This window comes from Poecile atricapillus, chromosome W (assembly GCF_030490865.1).
Source record: "Poecile atricapillus isolate bPoeAtr1 chromosome W, bPoeAtr1.hap1, whole genome shotgun sequence".
Classification (NCBI taxonomy): Eukaryota; Metazoa; Chordata; class Aves; order Passeriformes; family Paridae; genus Poecile; species Poecile atricapillus.
In genome coordinates this window covers 83,438,808-83,455,291 of record NC_081288.1, presented here as the reverse complement: position 1 = coordinate 83,455,291, position 16,484 = coordinate 83,438,808, and the positions used below count along the sequence as shown (strand labels likewise).

The window sequence follows — 16,484 nt, the reverse complement described above, 5'->3', positions numbered from 1 at the left end:
AAGAATTCAAGTGTGTCCATACTGATGAATTCCAGAAAGTTAATAATGAGAATACCTTTTTAGTTCCTTTGTGTCACTGATGGACACGATATATTGAGGGTTCTTCAGATAATCTGACACATACACCAGCTGCTTCGTGAGGCTAAAGCCTTTATTTTGGGGTTTTCTCAACCCTTATAAAGTTTTTCCAACCAGGTTACCAATTGGTAGACGAAACAACATCCTCTTTGGTCCCATTGGTGGGACCAGAGAAAACACACCAAGAACATCTGTTCAGTATTGTTTTGAGAAATATTATCTATTTACAATAACACAATCCTGGAGAGAAACTGTTCCCAGGAACTTTTCCCCGGGAACAGTTGAGCCCCTGACAGGCCGAAACTCTCTCAGGCTCGGAAATCCTATCCACACCTTTGTATTTAAATTTTGAGTGTCTAATGTTCTGCTTGTCCCATGTACCTGTCTTGCAGACTGATGCTTTGTCTAAGCACAGTTAGTAATGAAAAATCAATGTTTTGCTGTCACCTATGCATCTCAAATTAGGTGAATGTGGTAAGAAAATATAAGTCTTTGTACCTGTCGCAGGCTGCATTGGTGGCAGCCATTTTAAAAATGCTGTAATAGTCTGTTTAATGATAAGAGGTTTGTACTCGAGCCCAGTGTCAGTGTGTCTTTCATCATGTGGGAAACCTTCAGTGTTTTGACCAACAACCACAGCAATTACAATAAGGATTTAAACAGTTCTCCTTCCAGCAAGAAGATATATAACTGTTTATTTAAATGCTAATATTCCTCAAGCCTTTGAAACTCATCTTTTTGGCTGCAATAGGATAGAGAGAGAGAGAGCAGGGTGACTGCTACCTCAGCAGAGGGCAAATGACTCCTGCTAGGTGGAGTGAGGAAATGAAATTGTTGGATGTCCTGGGAAACTGCTTTAACTGTTAAGCCCTTGCATGTGAGGCAAGAGCACTTGTGGGTATCATCTTCAGATGCATGTTCTGGGTGTGGATTGTGAGCAAGATTCTTGAAGACTCCAGGGCTTGTCTGTGATTTTAATACGTCCTTTCTGTCTACCTCTAGGCAGTGAAGCTCAGGAAATAGATTTTGATTCTTGTTCTACAGGTGTCCCCTGCATAGTCAATTTTCTGTCAACAGTATCAAATATGGGGTCCTGTGTTCTGTTCTGGGCCTGAGGAGAGCAGGGTCCTGTAGTTAAACACCTTGGCTACTAAGTTGCTTTCTTGATTCTTGCCTTAGCAAAAACACATAATGTAATATAATGCAATGTAATATATAGTATATATAGTATATGTATATAGTATGTATTGCATATAATGTATATAATGCATATATATTATATTTTATATATATTTTATATATATTATATATATAATATATATATAATATATATAATATAGTCAGCAAACATGCTATGTTAGTTTTAAAAATATAATGCTGACCCAAATTGACCAATGGGATATTCCATACCATATGTTGTCAAGTCAGATATAAAAGCTGAGGAAACAGGGGGCATTTGTTATTTAGAGTGTTTGTCTTCCAGAGCAACTGCTACCTGTGCTGAAGCCCTGCTTCCTGGGAAGTGGCTAGACATAACTTGCTGATGAGAAGTAGGGAATAAAATATTTTTTTTTTGTCTTTGCTTGCACATGTGCAAACTTTTGCTTTAGTAAATGGCTTAATCTAAACCTATGAGTTGTTTTCCTTCTTATTTTGTCTCCCCTGTCCAGCTGGGAAGGGGAGTGAGAGCAGCTTAGTGGGCACCTGGTGTCCAGCTGAGATCAGCCCACTGCAGTCCTTTTTGGCACCCAATTGGGACAAGACAAAGGCTATTTTATATATATATACATATCTATTTTTATGTCTCAGTATTGTCACAGTCCATCTGGCTTTACTGGACAAGGTAAATCTGACCACAACATAAATCCAATTCGGCTAGCCTAGTTCATGCCAGAACAAGTGTCTGGATAAGTTACAGGGGACCCTCAGCCATCCCCATTCAAGCTTAGTTGCAAGCACACCACTAGCCAGAGATCTGGGCGGAGAGAGATCCCAGCCAATGAGCTATCTAAGCCTGGGAGTTTTGAATTGACTATATGAGTTCTGAACAATAAACCAGGATATTTCGTCTTATGAGCAAGAGGATTTGAGTCATAGATTCTGTCTCCCAACTCACAACCGGTACATAATGCATAGTGAAGCCATGTGAAGATGCAGCCATTTCCATAAGCAGAGCGGAGACAGAGCATGTAGAGCCTGTCCAGAACAGAAGAAAGCTGGAAAAAACAGGTGAGTAGAGCCCGATCTACAGTAGAAAGCTAGAAATAAGAGGCGTGCGGAAAAAGCCATCTAAAATTTACAGCAAGGAGAGTGGTTTGTGGGGAAAAACCACTCAAAATCCATAATTTTTTTGGACTTACCCTTAAAAATAGAAGAGAACAATCGCAAGAGCTATGGGAGGATGGCTCTCAGTACAACCTCATCCAGTTTTGAATGTATGGTTGCTTCTTTTACAAGAATAGCAGGTAGAATATGATAAAGATGCATTGTTAGTTTTAATAACATGGGCAAAGAACCATGATTTGGATGCAGCCAGAGAGGCTGCCCTTGATATAAATATATGGGAATGAACTGATCAGTTAATACTTAGGGCAGCCTCCAGAGGGAACGAAAGTGTGATAAAAGTTATAAAGCCTTGGAAATTTATTTTGGACTTAATGAGACGGTTAAACAGCGGGCTACAGGGTGAGAACTGATAGAGGGAGGGTTGGGCACCCTTCCAAGCCTGTGGAGGGGGCGGAAGAACAAAATGGCTGCTGTTATAAATGCAAAGGCAATTTTGGGATAAAATCAAAGAGAAATTTATTAATAAACAACATAGGAAAAAACAGAGAGAAAAACCACAATAAAAATGATCAGCGCAGCGCTGGGTGGACAGGACCTACACCCGAGGTGTAGGTTTCCCAAGTCCACGTCTGAGCGCTCTCAGGCTTGGGGTTTTATAGGATTTTTAAGTCCTCAGGCTAAAATTCCAAGCCGGCTCCATTCACCAAGTGTTCTTGATTGTTTGGTGAATAGATTTCCTGGCTTGGAAGAATAGACCTAACTTGTGTCCGGACAGAGTCTCCTCATATGTAAAGAGACTCTGTATGTATTTTAATTTTGGGTTATCAAGGCAGAAGTGGTGTGATCCGGGGTTGGTGCCGATGGAAATCTCGGCGGAGTTTCCCCCTTTGTTTCCAGTGATTGTATCTTCAACACTGGTCTGGCAGGTGGGCGATTCAGGACTAGCAGCGGATACTTTTTCTGAGGCTTGTCTTTGTCGACTTTGATTGTTTCACAACCGAGGTCTGCAGAGACGTTGGTCAGGTCCGGAGTTGGGTTCCTCCCCCGAGCTAGTCCTTTTGTTGTCTTTGATGGCTCCCATCCTGCCTATTTTCCGAGTTAATGTTTCTTATCTGGGTGTTGGCTACAATCTTTTTTCTTTCGGAGAAGAGCTCCCAGCCAGGTTTGGGAGAAAGGTTTCTTTCTTTTTTACATACACATCTTTGGTTTTTATTATTTTAACATATACATCTTATTTATATAACTTTACGAATTTTTATTTACACATAATTTATTACAGTCCCCCACCTAATAATTTATCCTATTAAAAATTCGTATTTTATTATTATTTGGAGAGGAATACTAGTATTCCTCCGTACCTTCTTTATTTTCTTGTGCTAACATGTGCCTGGTCTCAAATTAGGATTATAGGATCATTATTCAATGGCACTTTAGTTTCATGTTTTAAGTTTCTTCCCTCCCAGTACATTTCCCCCCCCCCCACGGAACACGGCTTTACAGTTGCTTTATTGTAACAAATAGGGTTAACTCGATGATATGCTACAAAAATGGATTGTCTCCTTCCCCCAATCCAGACAGCCTTATTACACTGCCCGCAGACTGAGATTGAGGGAACCCCTTTTAGTTCTCTTTTTGGTCGGAGGTGATTAATTTAACTTTTTGTTCCTCCCAGTTCCGAATTTGATTTTCTGTAATACTTGCTCCCGGATTGGAACACTCAATTTTCTCTTTTAATTTGTACAATTTTAATCGGGTGTCATTTAGCCAGCATATTTCTTCGTGCAGTTCTGGAGGACAAACGGCTAGTGTCTCGGTTCTTGTGGCAGTTTGACACTGCTCACACTTCCCCGTGGGGTTCATCCCCGGGGGCACCTCGGGGTCTAACCCCTTGGTCGAGCACGTGACTAGGCTCAGGAACATCAGGATTCCCCACCACTTCATCTCTCTGCCTTGCCCTTCGCCCGTATATAAGCATACGGCGGGGTAAACCATCTTCTTGGCAGCAAAGACTATCTTCAGGGGCCCTTGATGTTCTGATGGCAAATCTTCGCTTAAAGACCGCCCACCGGGACGCTTTAACCGTGTCAAATCTGCACGGAACTTTTATTGTTTGCCGGCACTCGACTACTAAGGGTTCTGCCTTGCAGTCAAGCTGACCCCCTAGACCGTTTCGGTAAAACAGGAGCCACTCAGGAGAGTCCGGTTCCAGCAGGCCCACCTCGGCAGCAAGTATTAAGAATCTGTCTGTCTGCTGTAATTCCTTTTCAAAACACTTTGTACATAAACCTCTTGGTTTACGTCCCATCAAACAGTGAGCAACCCAAATTTGCTTACAATAAGCACATTTAAAATGGATAAAAGGAAAGCAATAACAATCAACATTGACACAACTTATCCGATCTCCACTCATTTGTGTTGTCGCCGGAGTTTGATCTTCAAATCTCCTGGGGGGGTAGTAATTTCCCGCTCGGTTGAACCGTGATCTGTGATTTTCTTCACTCGAGAGGAGTGAGTCCAACCTTTCTCGGCCGTTCGCACAGCGGTGTCCGTTGTCAGGAGGACGAGGAACGGGCCTTCCCAATGAGGGCTCAGGGGAATCTCCCTCCACGTCTTGATCAGGACCCGATCTCCTGGTTGGATTTTGTGGATGGGGAATCCGAGAGGCGTGCTCTGAGGAATCAGTCCTCTTTTCCTCAATTCCTGTAAGTTTTTATTTATAGAAATGAGATAGGATTGCAGTTGCACATCCTCAATTCGGGGATGTGCCACCGGCATCCCGTGCTTATATGGCATTCCATATAGCATCTCGAACGGGGACAAGCCTGTTTCAGAATGTGGCATCGTTCTGATATTCAGCAATGCCAAGGGGAGACATTTGGTCCAGGGCATTTTTGTTTCAATAATTAATTTTGATAGTTGTGATTTTAGAGTCTGATTCATTCTTTCTACCTGTCCTGAACTTTGAGGATGCCAGGGAGTGTGATATTGCCACCTAATTCCTAATGCTTCCGATAATTGTTTAATAATTTTTGAGGTAAAATGAGTACCTTGATCAGAGTCGATATGGTCTACAATCCCATATCTTGGAATTATTCCTTCAAGTAGAATCTTAGATACTGTTTGAGCCGTTGCTTTTGTCCTGGGAAAAGCTTCCACCCAATGTGTCAGCTTATCCACTATCACTAATAAGAATTTATTCCTACCGATTTTTGGCAATTCCGTGAAGTCTACTTGAATTCTTTCGAACGGTCGGTACGAGAGTGGCCGACCTCCCCAATTTGATTGTTTAAAATTTGATCGATTTACTTTCTGGCATATCACACAGCCCTGCACCTCTTGTTTTGCGAGTTCGAAAATTCCTTTACACCCGAAAAATTTTAAAAATTGTTCCGCCAATGCCCTGGTCCCCCAATGCGTTTGTTCGTGTAGCCTTTTAAGTATTCCCTTTGCTACCCCCTTCGGGACTAGCTCCCTCCCGTCGGGTAACCACCATTTCCCTTCTCTCTGGTAACCTCCTACCTTTTTGAAATCTTCCAGCTCCTTCTCGGACGGAAGCAGGGAGACTTCTGGTGGTTTTCCCGGAGTTATCTCAGGAATACTTACCATCAACAAAGCAGCTCGTTTAGCTTCTTTGTCCGCTAAATTGTTTCCCCTTGTATGGAACTGTCACCCCGTTTGGTGTCCCCTTACATGAACAACTGATATTTCTTTTGGTTCTCTGACTGCTTCTAGAATTTGCCTGATTATTTCTTCATGTATTAGATCTTTTCCTTTTGTGTTGATCAACCCCCTTTCTTCCCATATTTTTCCAAAGGTATGCACTACTCCAAATGCATACCTTGAGTCTGTGAAAATGGTCCCCCTTCTCCCTTTCAGGCCCTGAAGTGCTCTTAAGAGAGCAAACAGCTCGCAGGCCTGAGCCGACCAGTTTGCTTTCAGAGGGCCTGATTCTATAATTTGTCCTGTTATGCCATCTATAATAGCATAACCTGATTTTCGTTTTCCCTCCACCATTCTCGAGGAGCCATCAATGAACCATTTTTCTCCTCCTTCCAGTTCCTGATCCTCCAGATCAGGCCTTACCTTCGTTTGCAGTTCTACTGTCTCAATACAATTATGAAGTAACTCTCCTGTGGGTTCCCCAAACAGAAATTGTGCTGGGTTCTGTGCAGCAGTTGTTTTTAGTTCTAAGTCTGGTGAGCTGATTAACATGGCTTCATACTTCAGAAGCCTGGAATCAGTTAACCATTTTTCTGCTTTTTGTTGTAAGATATTTCTTACATCATGTGGGGTAAATACTGTCACAGGGGCTCCAAAAGTTACCTTTTTGGCTTCACTAACCAGTAAGGCTACTGCCACAATTGCTTGCAGGCAAGTAGGCCAACCTCGACTGACTGGGTCTAGGATTTTTGACAAAAATCCTATAGGCTTTCTTTTCCCTGCCCATTCCTGGGTCAGGACTCCCTTTGCTGTTTGTCCGCTTACATCCACAAACAGCTGAAATTCTTTATTTGTGTCCGGTAAGGTTAATACCGGAGCTGTTATGAGGGCATTCTTTAATTCTTGAAATTTTGTTTCATCTTGCATTGTCCATTTCAATCTGTCAGTGTTTAATCTTTCATACAAAAACTTTACTTTTTCACTGAACCCTTCAATCCACTGTCTGCAATATCCCAGGAGCCCTAAAAATTGCCTGATTTGTCTTTTTGTTTTTGGGGCTGGGAGCACGAGGATCCCGGCCACTCTGTCAGGGTCCAATCTCTTTTTCCCCTGAGATATCCAATGTCCAAGGTATTTTACCTCGGGCTCTGTGAATTGCAGTTTGGATTTTGATACCTTCAAACCCTTTTTTCCCAGAAAATTCAACAACGAAATTGTACTCTTTTTCACCTGTTCTTCTGTTGTTCCGGCAATTAATAAATCGTCTACGTATTGTAATAGCTTTGTCCCTTCCTCCGGAATGAATTCAGTAAGTAATTGTTCCAATGCCTGTCCGAATAAATTTGGTGATTCTACGAATCCCTGGGGGAGGACCGTCCACTTTAACTGTTGATTTCTGTTCGTGTCAGGATCCTCCCACTGAAAGGCAAAGAAATTCCTACTCCCTTCATCCAAAGGACAAGTCCAGAATGCATCTTTTAGATTAATTACACTGTACCATACATCCTCAGGTGAGAGTCTGTTAAGTAAAGTATAAGGATTTGCCACCACCGGAAACCTGGTTCGGGTTCTAGCATTTACTGCCCTGAGATCCTGAACCAGTCGGAAGCTCCCATCCGCTTTCTTTACTGCCAGGATGGGGGTGTTATGTTGGGACATGCAGGGTTCGAGGGTACCTCCTCTAAGGAGGTCATCAATTACTAATTTCAAACCTCTTCTCCCTTCTATCGGGATGGGATATTGTTTGATCCTTATCGGATCCTTTGGGTTTTCTATTTCAATTTTGATGGGGGTAATATCTAATTTCCCCACCTCCCCTTTCGAATGCCATACTTTGGGATCAATTTCCCTTTCATCTTTTGGAGTCAAATGGAATATCTTTATTACTAATTCAGAATTCTTTACAACAATGTTTATACCTAATGCAACAATCATATCTCTTCCCAATAAATTGCAATCAGCTTCTTCTACTAATAATAAATTTCCTAGACATATCTTATTTTGAGACTCAATTTCCACATCTTTTATTACAGAAATTTTGAAGGGATCTCCCTTAGCACCGATTACAACTACTTTTTCTTTACTTGCCACGCATCCCCTGGGTAATTTCTGCAGGGTGCTTCTCTCAGCTCCCGTGTCAACCAAAAATTCTATTTCTTGGCGATGGGGACCTACTTTTAATTTTATCAAGGGCTCTTTTGCTGTTACCATTCCCATCTGAAAGAGCCCAAGACTTCTCTAATCTTCTTGAAATACTTGTTTATCTTTTAATTTCTGACGGCAGTTCCGCTGAATGTGTCCTACTTTCTTACAGTAAAAACATTCTGGGGAATCCTTCCGCGGGGCGGAGCCGTCCTTTTGAGACTCCTGCGGCTTTTTCGGCGCTGTTTTAAATTTGCCCCGTGCCTGTTCTTGTTTTTGAGCCTCTTTTACTGCGGCCACTAATATTTTGGCCTGGAGTTTTTGTTTCTCATCCTCTTGACTAAACAGTGATCTCAGGATAGCCATGAGATCCTCATATGTATAAATATTGCTACTTAGAAACTCATCCAATCTCTCAGCTACTTCAAACGAATCATCTAACAATCGCCCCATCTTTTTCTTGAACGCTCGCACATCCCCTGAGTTGAGGGGTACATTCACGAACCTAATTACTCCAGGGGCAGTTGGCACTTCCCTGAGAAGGAACATTCTGTGTCTACTCTCATTCCTTTCCCACTTCCCATTCATTAATTTCGCCTTAAAACGAGTCCTGCTCGCAGGGGGGGGATTGGGGTTTTTGAAAATCTGTTCTTTTATTGTTTGCGGAAACTCCGCTGCAACTAAATTACCAAAAGAGACCCCCTCTGTTACGTTCGAGGGTCCTGGCGGTGGTGGCCGGACTGGCAACGGGGGAGAGGGTGTTCCCCAGCCTTGCATCAACCTGGCCTCTGAGGAGGTTGCGGCGGCCGGGGTTCCTGCAGGCGGGGACACAGGGAGGGCTGCCGGAACTTCTGCCGGTGCCGATTCCCTTGTTTGCGATGTGTGTGCTTCGGCTGGTTGCCCTGGGGAACCTGCGGGTGCTGACGGCACCACCTGATCTGCTGCAGAAGGTTCTGCCGGCCCGTGGTATGGTGGGGGTAAGTGATCCAGGGGTTCCCAGTTTTCTATCTTTGTTTCATCTTTCTGTTTTACCAGGAACAACCTGACTCTGGTAGTTAACCAGAGCCTGGCATATTCTTTCTCCTCGTAGTCCGAGGAAACCTTACGCTCTACGTGAGAGATTAATTCACCACACGTCCACCTTTCAAATGTCCCTAGTACTGGCCAAATGAGATGGTTTCTCAGTTCCTGACCTCCCCAAACTTCGGCACAGTAATAAATCATTTTAGCTTTGGATTTTCCTTTCCTTTCGGGACAATTTTCCCAATTCCTCAACATCCATCCCAGAGGACTTTCTGGTGGGATGTCTAACAATCCCTTCGTTGTTTTGGAAGGGTTTTTCTTATCAACTGGCTTTTGCACTTTACTCTTTCTCTGTCCCATGGTGAAAAGGGAGTCTTACCTGTTTTTCTGCGTTGTGTTCGTATTTGGAGAGTCAAAAGTCTGCTAATACTCACCTTCGCGGTTTGCTGTACCGGGGTTTTTCTTAGCGCTTCGATCTCTCCTCCGGACCTCCCTTTGGGTCCTTGTTGCTGGAAGAGTTTACTAATTCCCGAGCTCAACTTGACATCCTCTTCCTCTTCCAGCCCCTTGTGATCGGTCCCCCAGAGCACCCCTTTGGCCCCAGGCTTTACAAACGTGAAGAGAGAGTCCTCTCACACTGACTCGCTTCCTCCGTGGCCGGCCAATTCCCTCGCGGGAGGATGGAAACGCGGCCTTGGAGTCCGCTCTCGCTCCGTGATCAGATCACGTCTCACACACGCTTGCCCAATCACCCGCTCAACCTCACAGTACTTACAGCAATTTTCTTGCGAGGATGTCTTCGTGCACGATTGACTTTTTATGAGCTACCAAGCCGCGGCTTTTCTTCCCGAGCTCCTTTTGGATCCGTGTTCTCTTTTATTGTGGTTTTTACCTCAGCCTAAATTTGGTTCGGATGTCGGAGTGAACTGCGGAGGTTCTCGGCTCCCCAGGCCGCCGAAATCAGCGGGGGTACCCGTCCTGGATAGCGACGTTCTCCCACAGTTTTCCGATCCGAGTCCACGGCACCAATCTGTTATAAATGCAAAGGCAATTTTGGGATAAAATCAAAGAGAAATTTATTAATAAACAACATAGGAAAAAACAGAGAGAAAAACCACAATAAAAATGATCAGCGCAGCGCTGGGTGGACAGGACCTACACCCGAGGTGTAGGTTTCCCAAGTCCACGTCTGAGCGCTCTCAGGCTTGGGGTTTTATAGGATTTTTAAGTCCTCAGGCTAAAATTCCAAGCCGGCTCCATTCACCAAGTGTTCTTGATTGTTTGGTGAATAGATTTCCTGGCTTGGAAGAATAGACCTAACTTGTGTCCGGACAGAGTCTCCTCATATGTAAAGAGACTCTGTATGTATTTTAATTTTGGGTTATCAAGGCAGAAGTGGTGTGATCCGGGGTTGGTGCCGATGGAAATCTCGGCGGAGTTTCCCCCTTTGTTTCCAGTGATTGTATCTTCAACACTGGTCTGGCAGGTGGGCGATTCAGGACTAGCAGCGGATACTTTTTCTGAGGCTTGTCTTTGTCGACTTTGATTGTTTCACAACCGAGGTCTGCAGAGACGTTGGTCAGGTCCGGAGTTGGGTTCCTCCCCCGAGCTAGTCCTTTTGTTGTCTTTGATGGCTCCCATCCTGCCTATTTTCCGAGTTAATGTTTCTTATCTGGGTGTTGGCTACAATCTTTTTTCTTTCGGAGAAGAGCTCCCAGCCAGGTTTGGGAGAAAGGTTTCTTTCTTTTTTACATACACATCTTTGGTTTTTATTATTTTAACATATACATCTTATTTATATAACTTTACGAATTTTTATTTACACATAATTTATTACACTGCCATGCACAGCCATGCCACCCTGAATGCGCCTCTTGCCTTGGGACTGCTTTTAAGCGAGCCGTTTCCCACAACTCCACCGTGCCGCAGAGCACAGGCGGCTGGCGGCATCATGGCAGGTGGACAGACTGCGGCGTGCGACAATGAGCCAAATGGCACAATCCTGCCATGTGGCTGGATCCTGCCAAACGGCAGGGCGGCGGAGCCCCGAGCTGTGCCGACACCACCACAGCTGGGCGAACCACAACAAGCAGCAAAGGCGCGGCTGCACCGAGGAGCTGCGGTGCGGTGCCAGAATGCCCTCCAGCTGCCCTGAACTCTTGTGCTGTGCGGAACTGCTGTCCCAGGTTGGAGAATGCCGCCATTTTGGCACCGCAGTCTGTGGCCATGATGCAGCCCTGTGCAGCTCCCGGGATCCCCTCCCCATCACTGGAACTGCCCATGCCCCTCGTCACCATGGAAATGCCCAGGCCACCCCTGCCCAGAGCTAATTGGCTCAGCCCAGAAACCCCACCCACAGTCCTGCCTCTGCTGGCCATGCCTGCCTGCCGCTGCAGCATGGGTGTGGGGCCTGAGATGACATCACTTTGAGTCCCTGGATTTTGTGCCTGTGTCATACCCAGAAGTAGACCAGAAGTAGGAAGTAACATTCCGGCACTGGTCCCAGCCCTGCAGCCTCAGTGCAGCTGCAGCCAAGGCTCCAACAGTTCCAAAGAACCACATCGCTGATGGAAACACAAGATGGAACCTCCACCAGCCCCAAAGAAGAAGCCCCTGCAGTCCTGACAAAACCAGGTCCAGCTCCATCACCACTTCTATCAAACACCATCCCATCACATGTTAACTTCAGACTACAAGCCCTAATGAAAGATGCAAACGTGTACTCCAACCCACAGGTACTCTAGCTTGAAACAAAAACTTTTATATATATAAGTACAAGAGCTTCTAATCTGTATTAGAGTGTTTATTATCATTGTTAATTTGCATCTTACAAGAATTATTAGTCTGTGGATACCACAGTGGTCCATTGAAAAAGAGAAGCTAGATGCCCTAAAATCATTAGTACAAGAACAGCTAGCTCAAGGACACATAGAGCCATCCATGAGCCCTTGGTACATGCCAGTATTTGTCATAAAAAATAATTCTGGTAAATGAGGGTTGCTTCATGACCTAAGAAAAATTAATTCTGTGATGGAGAGCATGGGCACATTGCAAGCTGGTATGCCATCTCCTACAATGATACTGCCTCCTGGGACATTCTGATAGTGGACTTAAAAGACTATTTTTTCACTATTCCACTGCACCCAGATGATACCCCAAAGTTTGCTTTTACAGTGCCTTCTGTTAATAATGTGGCACCAGTGCAACATTATCTAGGGTGTGTTTTGCCTCAAGGCATGAAAAATAGCACCACAATTTGCCAGTGGTATATTGCACAGGCATTTTCATCAGTGAGAGAAAAATTTCCAGGGACATACTGTTATCATTACATGGATGACATTCTGATTGCAACCCAAACCACAAAAGAGCTCTCACAGATTCAGCCAAGCCTTCTATAAGCATTAAAAACATTTGGGCTGCAGGTAGCACCAGAGAAGGTGCAGCAGCAAGCACCCTGGAAATATTTGGGACTCAAAATAATGAACTAGACTATACAGCTAAAAACAACTCAGTTTTCAACAAAAATTCAGACACTAAACGATGCACAAAAACTTTTGGGTACCATCAAATGGGTCAAACCTTATTTAGGATTGACCAACTCACAATTGGCACCTTTATTTGACCTCTTAAAAGGCGATCCAGAGTTAACTTCCCCCAGAAAATTAACCCCAGAGGCAAAAGCCGCTCTTGAAACAGTAGAGCAAACTATCACAAACAGACAAGTCTACTGGATATGCCCAGACGTGTGTATCACTGTATTTGTTCTCATTGTTAATCTCCACCCTACTGGTATTATTGGGCAGTGGAATACTCACTGGCCCGATCCTCTGCACATCCTAGAGTGAATGTTTTTACCTCATCAACCAAAAAAGACAGCACCTACAGTATTTGATCTAATTGCACGATTAATTATCAAATGTCATCACAGGTGTTTACAATTGAATGCTAGGGATCCTTCACAAATTATGATAACTGTAACACAAGAACACTTTGAATGATGTTTTGCTAACAGCACAGCCTTACAAAGTGCCCTGCAAAACTTCACAGGACAAATCACTTATCATTTACCAAGCTATAGATTGCTGAAGTTAAGTGGGGAAACTGCACTGTCTCTTAAACCTCTGAATAGCTGAACACCTTTAAAGGGTGTTACAGTGTTTACTGATGGTTCTGGGAAAACAGAAAAAGCTATTGTAACGTGGAAAGAGGAAGGTGAGTGGCAAACATTGGAAAGTTGGATCACCCCAGTTAGTGGAGCTGCATGCTGTGGCTATGGCTTTCCAACATTTTCCCCACATTCCTCTAAATATAGTAATTGATTCTGCATACGTAGCTGACATCACACAGAGATTAGACCAAGCACTGTTAAAGGAAATTGACAATGCAAAATTATTTAATTTGCTACAAACTTTATGCCATAGCATCAAAGCCAGAACCTACCCTTATTATATCTTACATATCAGGAGTCACACAAATCTACCAGGTTTCATCACAGAGGGCAACACTAGAGCAGATATGCTAGCTAGCCCTGCCTGGACAGCACCACAGTCAGACATGCTGGCACAAGCAAAGGCATTACACAATTTCTTCCACCAAGGTGTTTAGGCCTTACAATGGCAATTCCAGCTGACAGAAGCTTGTAATATTGTTATCACCTGTGCTGACTGCCAAGACCACACTGCACCACTGCAGATGGGAGTAAACTCTTGTGGATTGCATGCCTTGCAAATCTGGCAAACCAATGTCATACACGTCCCTGAATTCAGATATCTAAAATATGTACACTTACCCATTGATACGTTTTCATCAGCAATATGGGCTACAGTACACACAAGAGAAAAGGGTCACGATGCTGTGATAAATTAACATTTAAGAAACAAAAAGAAACACCTAAAGAAGTTTAGGCTGCTGGAGGCTGATGGGAGTTTTTCTCCTGGCCAATAACTGGCCATTTCTGAAAATTGACAGTAGTTTTGACCATTAAAAAGTGAGATCAACCTGTGAACACCACCTTAAGACCTAAGCCCAGAAATTTCTTTGTCTCTATTTAGTTTCCGGCTTTGAAAAGTAACAGAACTCTAGCTAGCTCCCCTCCTCAGGCCATGCGGCCTGGGTGAGGGGCTGGGCTAGGCCTGCCGCGGTTCCCGAGCCGAGAGATAGAGCCTGCGGACCTTCTCCTGGGCCCAGGCCAAAGCCGGGCTCTGCTGCAGCCTCCTGAGAAGCTTCCGGAGTGGCTGGAACTTTTCTTGAGAAACTCCCAGCTCTGAACACCACTGATCTAAAACCTGGCACCATGAACACCTGCGGATTGAGCAAAATTTTAACATTTTACTACCCAGATGAGACTTGCAGATTAATCTTTTTTTTTTTCCCAAGAAGAGGGCAAGAGAGAGTTATCAACAAGTAAAAAGACAACATAAACTATCAAAGACGGTGAAGAAAAGAATTAAGCTTCAGATGAGAGAGAAAAATAAGGAAATGCTTAAATAAGCTGGAATATTCTTTTGCTAAAACTATAGAGATAGACAATAGTGTTCTAAAAAAATTCCTTTAATTCATGATAGAGTATTTTAAGGAGAACAGAGTATTTCAAAGTGTGGATTTAAGCAAATAGTGAAGTAGTTGTAATCCTATGAGATGCTGGAACAGAAAAAGAGAAGTGATAGTTGTTGAAGATTTGTGGCCCTTAAGAGACAAAGAGAAAACTTCTGTTTCCAAAAATGCTCATAGAGACAGATGAAGAGAACTTTTGCCTTTGAATAACTCATCCTTAAAATAACAACCCTAGACTTATGACCCATAACACATCTCAGAGTGGTGTGAAATGGGAGGAAAGAATTAATGACAGAGTTTTCTGGACAGCTAGCATCAAAAATAAAAAAACATGAGAAAAATGGTTTTCTTGTGAAAAACTCCATAGATTAGCAGAAGAGAACTTCTTTTTCTCTACAAAGACTGATGAAAAGACTTTAATAAAGTTGAGACTGTTTTAACCACCAAGTTTTTTTGTCTCTATGTTGTCATGTGAACAAAAGAATAGTTGAGTAGTAAGAAAAAAGGGTTTCTGGAAATTTTATTCTAGTTTCTTATTCTTGTAGTTTTATTAATAGATTTTCTTTATTCCTTTTAAGTTTTAAGCCTGATTTGCTCTTCTTCTGATCCATATCTCACAGCAAGAAATGAGTAAGTTTTCTAGTGATTTTTTAGCTAATGCTTTAAAACCATGACAAATGCCATCTCACATTGGTGATCAGCTTTTGCGGCTTTGGGCATCCCTCATGCCATCAAAACAGACAATGGCCTGGCATACATTTCACAGAAAGCAAGACATTTCCTACAGCTCTGGGCTGTAGCACACCACACTGATATTCCCTGATTAGCAACAGGACAAGTCATCGTGGAAAGAGCACATGGCACTTTAAAACATATTCTTGAAAAACAAAAGGGAGGAATGTCTGGTGAGACCCCACAGAGCAGGGTAGCTAAAGCCAATTATACGCTAAATCATTTAACATTATCAGAAAAGTCACAGAACCCAGTCATTTTTAATCACTTTCTATCACTACAATCATGCGGTGATGAACAGTTACCCAAGCCCAAGGTAATGGTGAAAGACCTTCTCACCAATAGGTGGGGAGGCCCATGGAACCTCATTACCTGGGGACGGGGATATGCCTGTGCTTCCACGGACACTGGAATTCATTTGGTACCTGCCAGATGTGTCCATCCTGCCCTACATCCTGCCTGGGACCACAAGGAGCATCCTCCTGATGGTGCCCCAACAGACGTAGTGAAGAAGAGTGACCAGAACAGCCTATACACCTACCTCATGAAAATCTGGACTCTTGAAATGGCAGTTCATTTAAAAACTCTATTTGTTTACAAATTGCTTTTTCTGTTAAGTTGGGTTTTTTTCTCAGTTCTAAAGGTTGAATGTTTTTTGTTTATAGAGTTAAGGTATAATTTGTGTTCTAAACGGTTTTTTGTTTTTTAGTGTTAAGTTGTAACTTGTAACAATAAGTAGTTAACCTGTGGCATGTTAGCCTGAAGGATTGTGATCTTGCCTAGTAGTTCCTGGAAGTGATTGCTACAAACTTCATTGGTACATAGGACACCTTGATGGCTGAGGGGAGCTAGGTTTGTCAAATTGTGTGGAAAACCTCATTCAAAGTAGACCCATGCTTTCTCCTGTCACCCTGTCTGCAAAGAGCCCTTGCAGATAGGATAACAGAACACTTTACATTTTTTTAATAAAAAGGAAAAGGAGAGTTGTCACAGTACTGTCACAGTACACT

The 16,484-nt window shown here is 43.3% G+C and overlaps 2 protein-coding genes across 3 annotated transcripts in view; one reads left to right on the top strand and one right to left on the bottom strand.

Annotated features, from left to right (window-relative positions):
- The window catches only part of LOC131592506 (skin secretory protein xP2-like), a 120,779-nt gene that overhangs the window by 5,247 nt on the left and 99,048 nt on the right, over window positions 1–16,484 (bottom strand). The window lies entirely within an intron of this gene.
- LOC131592502 (mothers against decapentaplegic homolog 2-like) overlaps window positions 1–16,484 on the top strand; it is a 102,157-nt gene that overhangs the window by 26,322 nt on the left and 59,351 nt on the right. The window contains exon 1 of one of the 2 annotated variants that reach the window (XM_058864053.1): window positions 11,034–11,924. The exons of the other annotated variant lie outside the window; for it this stretch is intronic. Within the exon in view, the coding sequence (XP_058720036.1) occupies window positions 11,899–11,924 (26 nt within the window). The 5' untranslated portion in view covers window positions 11,034–11,898. Of the gene's footprint in view, window positions 1–11,033; window positions 11,925–16,484 lie in introns of those variants that run through there. 2 annotated transcript variants of the gene reach the window in all.